The following is a 12652-nucleotide window of genomic DNA, read 5'->3' on the forward strand; positions in this document are numbered from 1 at the left end:
CTGCATAGCATCCCAGCTAACGCATCCAGGCTTCCGTAGAGGGAGACAAATATAGCTTTGGGACAGCCGTCAAAACGAGACAAACGTTTCACCCGAGAGGGCGGTTCCATCCGCAACGCATCACAGTTCGGCGTCGCCCACAATCCCGCTCATTCGCCTCTCGTTGAGCGTCCGCTATGTAAACGGGCCTTGTTGTGAATCCAAACAAAATCAGTCAGTCATCGTTTTGTTGCCGTGAGAGAAGCGCGTGGAGGTATCGCGTTCGGGTTTGATCATGTTGTGGCAGTGAGCGTACCTGGACACGATGCACGCCTTGTTCGGAGAACAGGGACACTATGCGTATCGCAGCGGGGCCCCGGGGGGCTATTCCGCCGGAGTCACTCCGTATGCTTACGAACAGTACCACCGATACGGCTACGGGCCGCCCTATCTCCATCCGCACCAGCAGCACGTCGGCACACCGAAAGACATGGTCAAACCGCCGTATTCGTACATCGCTCTCATCGCAATGGCGATACAGAATGCACCAGATCGCCGAATAACACTTAACGGTATCTATCAGTTTATCATGGAGCGGTTTCCCTACTACAGAGAAAATAAACAAGGTTGGCAGAATTCGATTAGGCACAATTTAAGTCTCAACGAATGTTTCGTTAAAGTGGCGAGAGATGATAAAAAGCCTGGCAAAGGCAGTTACTGGACTTTAGATCCCGACTCTTATAATATGTTCGATAACGGCTCCTACTTGAGACGTCGTCGCCGTTTTAAGAAAAAAGATGCTCTCAAAGAGAAAGAAGAAGCATTGAAGCGTCAACAACAGCTGCAGCAAGCTCAAGAAGCGCTGGCAGCACAAGAAGCGCTCGGCTCCGCTGACGCGTTGGGTCAGGGTCGTGACGTCAAGCCCGACGTAAAGCCACGAATATTCGAATGCAGACCGAAACGGGAACCCGGATCTGACTGTACGAGATACGAGAAACTGACGGAACCGATGGATGAGTTTAGCGAACCGCGATTACCCCCGTCCGCAGTGTACTGTTCGCCGCAGCCTTACGCGCTGGCCGCCGAGGAGTTCCGCGCGGCCACGAGCGGCTGGTACGCCGCGCCCGAGCCGCCGGCGGAGCAGCTGCCCCCGGGCTTCCGCGACTTGTTCGAGCCGCCCAGCTGTCAGCTGGCGGGCTTCCGAGGCGGCTCGCCCACTCCGGATCCGTACCGGGCCTCCCCGCCGCCTCACCACCACTACCGCACGCCGGCGCCCTCCTACTACCATCATCAAGCGTGCGTGGCCGCCGCTCCCGCTGCTGCTCATAAATCCTACTGAGATAGTGCTCTCAGGTGAGATTACGTTTTGTTGGTACTGCAAGCGCTGCGAATGTTTTTGTACCGTTTAGTTTGGGCGTCGCGAATACCGCTGTGCGAGTTACGTTCGACTTCGACCCCGCCGGCCGCGGGGTAGGCGTCAGGCAGTTCCGTGACGTGGTTGTGGTTGCAGGAGGCCGGCATCACACGGCGCCGAACGGATTTAGCCGTCCGCGTCAGTTCCAGAGCGGATAAATATAGCGCGGTAGCCGGAGATGCCGTGAAGCGAAGTGGCGGCGCGTCGATAACCACTGTTTACAGATCGGCGGCCGGCCCTGCCGCCTCCCGCTCCGTTCTCTCCTATAGGTATGTCGAACTTTACATGTGTTTGATGTTATCTTATCCGTAACAATGCATGGTAGGTACATACGCGACGTGAGTAAGTAGGCATGTGTACGCAGCAAGACTCTCAGTTAATGTCAAAAATCATTGAATCCAAAATCAAAATCCATGCGCCTATACCTAATGCAAACTTTGCAGCTCAAATATAGGTAGCTATTAGGTGATAGAGTCGAAATCATATGTGCCTGTCTATAGTCAAATTGTATGCGGAAGGATCTGTGATTGATTACCTAATTAGTGATTGATGGAACGCTGGGGTAATGATACTCAAGAATGAAGGATTCAATGTAAAGAGAAAGGGACTGAGAGAGTAGAGTTGGTAGAGCATAGCAAAATGCTTAAACAGTAGGTAAGTAATGTAAATTGAAATAAGGTAGGCAGTTACCTTATTTAAAGTTATATTAAAATATATATAAAAACTAGCTATAGCCCGTGACCTCCTCTGCGTGGACTAAAATCCCTGTGGGAATTCTTTGATCTTCCGGGATAAAAAGTAACTAAGCCACTCTCCAGGTCTTTAAATATACCCATGCAAAAAAATCACGTCGATCCGTAGCTCCGTTGCGACGTGATTGAAGGACAAACCAATAAAACAAAAACTAACACACTTTCGCATTTATAAAATGGGTATAGTCACATAGTGATGGGTATTGATAATACTTATTAGTTATTATAAGTAGTAAATATTCAAAGTAATAAAAGCTGAAGTATAAAATAATTTTTAAACTGACTGACTGACATTCAACGTAGGTACCTACGGCTCAAACCGGCGGGTCTGGAAACCTGAGATTTTCATCATTTTTATAGATCAAAATTCGATTTTCAAAAATCCACGTGGGTGAAGCTCTCGAGTGGAATTTTAGAAAATTGGTAAGGGGTGGAATTTCCACAACCCTGAAACGCGTACCTACGTTCTTCATTTTTGCCCGAAAACCCAAATAGGTACCTACAGCAACCAGCAACAATTAATATAGTAGATACATCGACCTTTAGAATGATATTTCGGTTTTGTAGAGCGTCGTCTCTGTCACTCATACATGTGACGTTTTATTGGCCACAACGACAGAGACAACGCTCTACGAAACCGCTATCTCTTTCTAAAGATTGATGTAGGTACAATATTTCCTGCCGAGTAGGTATTGTACCTACTGGTTCTTATTTTTTCATATTTAACAAAATCTCAAATATACCTACCAATTTTCATAGAATAACTTGTTTCATACAAACTTTCATCCCCCATTAACCCCTTAGGAATGGAAATTCCAAAAATCCATTCTTTTTGGATCCATAAATGTCTATGCCATAATATGATAGATAGGATAGACCTACCTATGTAGGTACATATCAAGTACTTATCTAACCGCCACGGCTTAGGCTTTGATATATCAGTCAGTCAGTTAGCACAAGTATTTTGATATTATTACTAGCTGCCCCGGCGAACTTCGTTCCGCCTAGCAGTCGATTCATTTTTTTTAAATTTTTCTCTCCGTAAGAACCATCCTCGTACTTCAAGGAATATTATAAAAAAAGAATTAGCGAAATCGGTTCAGCGGTTCTCGAGATTTGCGATGAGAAACACATTTGGTGATTCATTTTTATATCATAGATTACGTGTTTTTAAGTATAGACGAAGCTCTAGTCTGAACGCAAATATGCAGTCCCTTTATGAGTTGCAAGGACAAATAGATTGACCATGTGGTGACCAAGTGCGCTAAGTGCAGAAAAAATCTGAACAAGCAAACTTCAGCCATTTTTTCTCTCTCAAGAAGATCCCTTCACAGCATGAACTAGCTTTTATTGATAAGTAGGCAGAACAAGTAAAGTTTAAAAAAGTAGTTAGTTAGTTAGCGTTTCGTCGTTTCATTTGTCTATCATTATTCTAGTTTTTCCCTTTAAAAAGGGAGTTCATAATAAAGTGGTATTATTCGCCGAGTGGCAGTGGCAGTGATGTTTCCAGGGCCGAATACGGGGGTTCCGCTTGTTTCGAAACGATGAAGTAGGTATATACCTACTTTTATTTAAATAACTTTTAAACCCCTGTTCGCATAAGACATAAATTCCTGGTTCCTTCTTCACCTTTCTACTATCGTACCGCAAGGCATCGCCAATGTCTGCACCCGTACGTAGTCGAAATTCCACGGATACGTACCTACGAAGCGATTTGCCTCCTCATTTCTGATTCGAACCGCTAAGATTTGGAACACCCTTCCAGCATCAGTTTTCCCCTCCAATTATAATATGGGTACCTTCAAGTCAAGAGTGAATAGGCATCTTCTAGGCAAGCGTACTCCATCTAAGGCTGCATCATTACTTTCCAGGTACTATTCAGGTCTGATTGCAGCCAAGCGCTAGTCTATAAATTAAAAAAAAAAAACCGGCCAAGTGCGAGTCAGGCTTGCGCAATGAGGGTTCCGTACTACAGTCGTATTTTTTTCGACATTTTGCAGGATAATTCAAAAACTATGATACATAAAAATAAATAAAATCTGTTTTAGAATGCACAGGTGAAGATCTTTCATATGATACCCCACTCGATATAGTTATCTTACTTAGAAAATTGAAAATACTAATTATTAGCTAATGACCACAATTTTTTTTGTGTGATGTAACCACAAATTCACGGTTTTCAGATTTTTCCCCGAATGTCAGCTATAAGATCTACCTACCTGCCATATTTCATGATTCTAGGTCAACGGGAAGTGGGTACCTTGTAGGTTTCTTGACAAACAGACAGACAGACAATAAAGTGATCCTATAAGGGTTCCGTTTTTCATTTTGAGGTACGGAACCCTAAAAATGCGAAATTATAATTTAAGAGATTGTTTATACTTAGTTGGTTAAGACGCCCGAGTGACGCAAAATAGTCCATTTTCCGGCCCCCGGCACTACCTTTACGATTCATTATAAGACGAGATCTTGATTATTACTTACTTCGTCCGCGTGGACCACACAAACTTCGAACCACCATTTTACCCCCTTAGGTGTTGAATCTTCAAAAATCCTTTCTTAGCGGATATCTACGTCATAATAGCCTATCTGCATGCTGAATTTCAGCCCGATCCGTCGAGTACTTTGAGATGTGGGTTGATAGATAAATCAGTCAGTCAGTCACCTTTTCCTTTTTTCACACCGTGTACCTCAATTGCAATACGCTGTAGTTAATCTGTAAAGCATTTCCGGGAATTCACCGTAGAGATAAACAAGAATTTTATCAGCTTTGTTCTTTCTTAAGATTTTAATCTATTTAAAATTTCCGGATTAAAAAGATTATTATTTTTAAGGTTCCGTGCCTCAAACGTAAAAAAGGAACCCTTACAGGATCACTTCGTTATCTGTTTGTCTGTCTGTCTGTCTATCGTGTCTGTCAAGAAACTTGTAAGGTACCGTTGACTCATAAATCATAACATTTAACAGGTTGGTAGTACACATGACGGATAAAATTTATTTGTGGTAACATCACACAAAAAAATGTGTTTATGAACTAATTATTAGTGTTTTCAACTTTCAAAGTAAGATAACTGTACCAAGTGGGGTATCATATAAAAAGGCTTTACCTGTACAATCTAAACTAGATTTTCCTTTATTTTATGTAAAACAGTTTTTAATTTATCCTGTAACATATCGGAATAAATACCCGAGTACCTACGGAATCCTTGGTGCGCGAGTCTGACTCCACTCGGCCGGTTTTTTTGTAGTTATGTCACGACCTCAAGAAGCTTTACAACTTTATCATTCATATTAGCTTTTTTAATAAATAAGTTATTTCAGGTATTAAATTGTAACCTTTGTCCGTACAGTACAAAATATTTATTTACTAAATTTTTCTTTAACTCAGCATTTTATTATTATGTGATTTTTAGCTTATGCCCGCGACTTCATCCGCGTTGACTACATAAAGTTCAAACCCGTATTTTACCCCCTTAGGGGTTGAATTTTCAAAAATTCGTTCTTAGCGGATGCCTACGTCATAATAGCGTTCTGCATGCCCAACCTCCGTCCAGTAGTTTGAGCCGTGCGTTGATAGATCAGTCAGTCAGCTGTTCCTTTTAAATATATATAAAGGAAAAGCTATAGGTATTATTTTCAGGAATATATATCAATTATTTTGAAAATATTTTGCACTATATCTATAGTTCGCGACAGGTCGAGATGGCAATAACCAAACCAAAAAGAGTAACCAAATATAAATTATGCAACTGGTACAGTTTCGGAGCCCTAACCGGAGAACCTATAAGTAAGGATTTTTATTTTAGTAACTCACAATAATTATATTAATTAAGATGTCTGCCACTTAGAAACATAATAAAAAGTCGGCAATATGCCTTACTTTTTTTTAATGAATTTTTAAAGAAACAAACACGTATTTTTTCTGAAAAACACAAAACGATCCTCACGACTCAAAAACGAGCCCTTATCTTCTTCTCTAGGTATAATATAAAAATGAATCACTAAATGTGTTGCTCATCGCAAATCTCGAGAACCGCTGAACCGATTTCGCAAATTCTTTTTTTATATATTCCTTAAAGTACGAGGATGGTTCTTACCACGTTCTTACGGAGAGAAAAATGAAAAAAACTTGTATCGACTGGTAGGCGGTACGAAGTTCGCCAGGGCAGCTAGTTACCTACCCATAAGTGTTTAGAATTTAGAAGTCATTTGATTGCATTTGCCCTCCATAATCTACAACCTTTCAAAGAGACCCTTACATTTTACTGGATGTTATATATAAATATCATACATATTATTATGGTTTAAAAAATATTAAAAATTATTTCCCCGCTTCAAAAAAATTCTGATACCTATTAATTAATATATAAAAAAAGCGGCCAAGTGCGAGTCAGACTCGCGCACTGAGGGTTCCGTACTACCGTCGTATTTTATCGACATTTTGCACGATAAATCAAAACCTATTATGCCTAAAAATAAAATATAAAAATCTGTTTTCGAATGTACAGGTAAAGCCCTTTCATTATGATACCCCACTTGGTATAGCAATCTTACTTTGAAGCCGAAAAAGCAATTTGTTCATGAATACATTTTAATTCATGGTTTTCAGATTTTCCGCCTAATGTCTGCGATAAGACCTACTTATCTACCAAATTTCATGATTCTAGGTCAATGGGAAGTACCCTGTAGGTTTCTTGACAGACAGACAGACGGACAGACAGACAACAGAGTGATCCTATAAGAGTTCCGTTTTCCTTTTGAGGTACGGAAGCCTAAAAACATTTTTTTAACAAAAACATCCAAATTGGAGCAGTTTTAGAAGACCTCAGGTCTTCCTAAAATTGGCTGTTTTACGGCTTCATTGACTCCGACTTTTTCAACTCATTTTCAACGGACTCTCACCACTATGCCTACTTACTCGTACTACCATCCTTCTATTACGTCATGAATAAGGGTTGATTTAAGTTAACACGTGGCGGGCACGGACGCCACACGGTGAACCATGAACTGCTTCATATAAAATGTTCGTGATGTTTTGAATCCGTGCCTCGTCCGCGCCTCCAAGTGGCACGACCCGCCACCGTGTTAGTATAAATCATCCCTAGTTCGTTTACAACCGCTGTTTTACAGGTAATAATGATAATTGCTTATATTGTATTATTATTATTGTCCCAGGTAGAACGGATTGAAGCCAGCGGGAGGCGAAGAGCAGGGGAATCGTGTTTGTTACCTGTATGAATCAAATAGTGACAAATATGTACTTAGGTATGGATGTACTTGACATGAACAGTTTTTATTTACGAATTTATAGTCTAGGTTGTTTATGTGACTATTCCAATGAACAGTGAACTGTTCCGAGAACGAGACAAATCAAGATAAGGTCATCAATAGAGTACCTAGGCATATTATACCTATCTACTTGTCATAATGCGTTCACACGGGTCCAACGGGAACATACGCTGTACTTATCTAATACTATGTATGCAGGTGTAACCAGAACGTTAGCAAAAACGAAGACAGGTGATGTACCTACCTACTGATGATTACTGATAAGGTACCATAAAAATCGTGAAAATGAAACTACTAGAAAAACAAAATATAGTTATTGGCATTAGATTGTGTTTAAGTAGTAATAATAACCCTAAGTTTTTGCTAGCGTTCTGGTTACACCTTCCTTGTACAAATAAATTTTCGAAGTTACCCTGTTATTGGGACTATAGGTAAATATTATGTATAGTAGGGACAGATCGAGATGGCATCCGAGGTGTGAGGCGGGGAGACGCTCCGCATGCCCGCACGTCACCCGGGCCAGCCCGCACTGAGTTAGCGCGGAGGCTGTGTGGGTGTGCGCGGCGTTCCCTCCTTGATTGCCAATTCGACCTGTCGCGTCCTATAATAATTATTAGTCTGCAACTTTGTTCTAATAAGAGGTATCGTTACGTAGCATGTGGAGAGCGACGATGATGGATGCATCGACAGTTTACACTTTTGCATCATCACCACTCTCAAGCGTTGATAACGTTTTGATAGAGGTACCTACCTATAATGTTGTTAATTTGTTGTAGGTAGGCCGTAGGTAAGTAAAAGTGGTAAAACGTATAACTGATGTGGGATAAACTTCCGAAAAGAGCATAAGTAGTACTTACCGCCGATGAATCTGAGATTTGGTATAATAACGTATTTTAACTTCCTAATCACGAATTATTTGTTTTTGCATTTAAAAAAAAATGAAAATAAATGACCTGTTATCTTAATATCTTATTAAGTACCTAGTTGGTTTAGTTTGTGTATTATACACTACTTAACCTACTTGATTTTCAGATTATAATAATTTGTTTTGTGAAAAGCTACTATTTATTATGGCCGGTAATTGCTGATGAACCAAATGTTCCATAATTATTTCAAAAATTTGTTTAGCGCAATCAATGCCTATCTATTAAAATATGACAAAAGAAAATAATTATTGTGAAAGTCATAGAACTTCTTACAATCTAAAGGTCGCAATTTACACTTGTAAGTTTTGAACACTTTCAACAAAGTTTTGAACAAAGTAAATTTTTCAACTTACGTACCTAAGTTATCAATCTATACTATAAACTACTTATAAGAGTGTTTATATTAGTAAATTTTTCGCAAGTTAATAGCGTAAGCTACTTGCGTGAGTAAAACTTACAGGTGTAATCGCGGCCTTAGTATCAGTAGTTTCAGTTAAATTAAAAATTAAATTCAGTACATAAAACAAAATTTACCTGTAGGCAATACAGTTTTCTGTACAAGAATAATTAGTATAATAATAAGGTCGAGTGACGAATATTGTATACGTATACCCATCGAATTATTAGTGACTTATCTCAGAGCTGCTGTACACTGGGCCACCGATGGCGACTATTATTTAGTAGTTACAAACCGTTACAATTTGTGGACGAGACTTTTTTAAAATATATTTTATAACATTGTGGTATCGCGTAGCGAAAATACTAGAAGTGCGTAGATATGACCGTGAGTGACAATGTCACGATCGCAATCATCTCTGATTGGTTAACGCTCGCTCACTTTTTGGCTACAATGCATTGTTGCAACAAGAATCGCACGAATTCAGCTAACCAGTGGCCCTACCGCGGTTGTTTGACAGCTACAATGTCACGATCACAATCATCTCTGATTGGTTAATGCTCGCTCACTATTGGCTACAACGCATTGTTGCAACAAGAATCGCACAAATTCAGCCAATTAGAACAATTGAGATTGTAATAATGATTGATGCAGGTTTTAGACAATCGCCCTACTGAACAACTGAGATTGTAATAATGATTGATGCAGGTTTTAGACAATCGCCCTACAGGTCACAAATCACTGTCATTATGCGAACAAGGGCTGGTGGCCACGGTTCGAGACTAGCCGAGCTACCTTGGTCGTCGCCATCGGTAGTGTAGTGTGCGGTAGCTTTTATGTCTCATGCAAGTGAGCGAAAGACTTCACATTGTTATGTGGTGAATTAATCTTATGTATTTATTAAATTGTACATACGACTACTTTAAATTACATTTAAGATAAGTATAGATATTGTAAGTGTAAAGCTTTATTTGATAAAATTATTCTTTTCTAGTCTTTACTTTGATAATTTTTGTCTATTATGATAATTTTTATCCTGTTTAATAGATTTAATTATTATATTTTTGTTGGTGGTCAACATAACAAACATATTTGTTTAAAATAAATACATAATTTGTTAACGAAGTTTTCTCGTTAATACATAATATAGTATTGTACATAGATACGTAGGTACCTACCTAAATCGATAACTATATTAAATTAAATAATGCATTTATTTTACAGTGCAATTTTCAAATTTAAAAATATGAAAAAGGACTTCAACGCATATCTTCTATATATAAAAACCGGCCAAGTGCGAGTCAGGCTCGCGCAATGAGGGTTCCGTGCTGCGGTCGTATTTTTTCGACATTTTGCAGGATAATTCAAAAACTATGATATATAAAAATAAATAAAAATCTGTTTTAGAATGCACAGGTGGAAGACCTTTCATATAATACACCACTTGATATAAGTAGCTATCTTTCTTAGAAAATTGAAAATACTAGTTATTACTAGTTATTAAATTTTTTTTGTGTGATGTAACCACAAATTCACGGTTTTCAGATTTTTCCCCAAATGACAGCTATAAGATCTACCTACCTGCCAAAGTTCATGATTCTAGGTCAACGGGAAGTACCCTGTAGGTTTCTTGACAGACAGACGGTCAGACAGACAGACAGACAGACAGGCAGACAACAAAGTGATCCTATAAGGGTTCCGTTTTTCCTTTTGAGGTACGGAACCGTAAAAATGAATCACGGAATAAGGATGCACCTTGAAAATGTGTGGCATGTTTTCGGTACCGGCTTCATACATTTATGCTTTCCTGGCTGCCGCGCCGTAGCCGTCGCCAGCACCGTGCCAATTTCTTGCCGGCTAGTGGAAAAACGCCCATTGTGTGCTTACAGGCGAGCGCCACTTTGTCGTCGACAGGGATAACTGCTGCCGTCGCGTATTCGACAATCGACAGGACAAGAGCCGTCGGCGATTAGAGTGTCGACGGCAGCCGTCGATATACGATGACAGACGTCAGTGTATCGATGGCCCCGCCAGCGCGTCAACGGCAGCAGTCACCCCTGTTGTGGACAAAGTGCTGCTCATCTGTAAGCGTTTTAGCGTTTACACTATCGTGAGTGATTTCCATTATAAATTCACCACATCCACGCATTTAGTCACGTTAGCCCAACTAGCTTCTCAACCACGTCGCATTTGCGAACTGAGTCCCCTGGATGGGTTTGAAACTAGTTGGGCTAGCGTCAACTAAATACGTGAGTAAAGCCGGCTTCTTCTACACCCTTAGGTATATTATTAAGTATCGACACAACTTGTCACCTGGGATAGCGTCCACCAGGCGGGCCGGGTCGAGCCGCATTGCAATGCAAAAATTCCGCCTGCTATATTTTATTATGAAACTTCGTCGACCAAAGGCTTCGCGGGACGGATAGTAGATAGGTACATACATACAAACATCGATGTATAAAAATAAAAATGCTCGCACCGACCCGTTCTATTGGGCGCCCTCCTTTATAAAGGTGATATGACAAACTTTAAGCCTTTTCTGTCAATATCCAAATTTAAATAGATTTTTATGTATTCCTACTTGAGATTCCTACTGTTAGTTAGATAAAATTTTACAATATTTGGTACGGTACGTATACGACATAGAAACAATAATATTATTATGTATTTTAGTAATTTATAATATAGGTACTTATAGTGCATTTAAAATATGACGAAAAGGCAATTCCAAACTTATAAGAAAACTCCACATACTCGTATGAACTGTATTTAGTCAACTTACTTATGTAGTATGAATATATTAAGTTTGATTATATAATACCTACCGACCTAAGGATCTCATTGTAAATAAAAAATTGAGAAGAATATTATTAATTCGCGTATATGAAAATTCGGTAATAAACGAATTAACATATTATATTAGGTAATATATTATATGTATAATTAACTTACACAAACTTAATGAGCACAGTTTAAGTTAAAGTGTAAAAATTTGTAGAAGATAAGCAATATTAAAATTAAATTTTCTTTCATTTCTTTTGAAAAAAAAGGTTAATGTTGCATAGTGCATATTATTTTTATAATTATATTATGTTAAGTTATACGACATTGACGCTTTCTATTTATATTAAATAGAAACATATTTACGAAGGATTCAGTAATTAAAGGCTCAAGGCATATTGTCAGAGACGAAGCGTCTTTTCTCAAAATGTAATATAGGAAATAAACAAAACTATTATTATTATTTCAGTGAACTACGCACCTAATTTTTCTGGTAGGAGGCTTCGGTCTTGGCTAGTTACCACCCTACCGGCAAAGTCGTGCCGCCAAGCGATTTAGCGGTCCGGTACGATGTCGCGTAGAAACTTAAGGGGTGTGGGTTTAATGAAAACTACCATACCCCTTCCAGGTTAGCCCGCTTCCATCTTAGACTGCATCTTCACTTACCACCAGGAGAGATTGCAGTTAAGAGCTTGTATAAATAAATAAAATAGGAAGTAGGTATGTGCACATATTTATGAGCAAGCAATTTAACAACACCAAAACATACTAATGTAATCGGGCATTCATGCCACTTTTTCATTCTGCTTCTACGTCTGTGTGCTTCTCACGTAATATTTTATAGAGTAGATAAAGTTAAGTTTAGTTTGAAACATTAGAGAAAAGCTTCGCTCCATTTTAGGCGCAATGTGCCTTGAGCCTAAGAATATTTGCTGTACGAATAAATTAATAAGTAACTTAGGCTACCTGTCCACTGGTGCGGAGAAGAAAAGAGCAGAGCGGAGCTGTGGAAATAATATTAAACAATAGAATTGCATAAGACTTCCGCTCCGCTTCAGTGCACAAGGATTGACGGACTAGTTTTAAATAAATCATACATTTTAAGGCCGAGCGG

General features: G+C 39.4%; 1 protein-coding gene across 2 annotated transcripts; it reads left to right on the top strand.

Annotated features, from left to right (window-relative positions):
* Nucleotides 1–240: 240 nt before the first annotated feature.
* LOC117995389 (fork head domain-containing protein crocodile-like) lies at nt 241–9239 on the top strand. Of its 2 annotated transcripts, XR_011238438.1 has the most exons (3): nt 241–1332; nt 1490–1662; nt 7321–9239. XR_011238438.1 is itself a non-coding variant. In XM_034983404.2 (2 exons), exon 1 carries the CDS (start codon nt 305–307, stop codon nt 1316–1318), a length of 1014 nt encoding a protein of 337 aa, XP_034839295.1. In that variant the 5' UTR covers nt 241–304; the 3' UTR covers nt 1319–1332; nt 7321–9239. The 2 variants fall into 2 exon arrangements, 1 of the variants encoding a protein (XP_034839295.1); XM_034983404.2 differs by lacking the exon at nt 1490–1662.
* The last annotated feature ends 3413 nt before the right edge of the window (nt 9240–12652 follow it).

Source organism: Maniola hyperantus, chromosome Z (assembly GCF_902806685.2).
Source record: "Maniola hyperantus chromosome Z, iAphHyp1.2, whole genome shotgun sequence".
Lineage (NCBI taxonomy): Eukaryota > Metazoa > Arthropoda > Insecta > Lepidoptera > Nymphalidae > Maniola > Maniola hyperantus.

Excerpts from the sequence above, each read along its gene's own strand:
- LOC117995389 (XM_034983404.2), top strand. The coding sequence starts at position 305 with ATGCACGCCTTGTTCGGAGAACAGGGACACTATGCGTATCGCAGCGGG.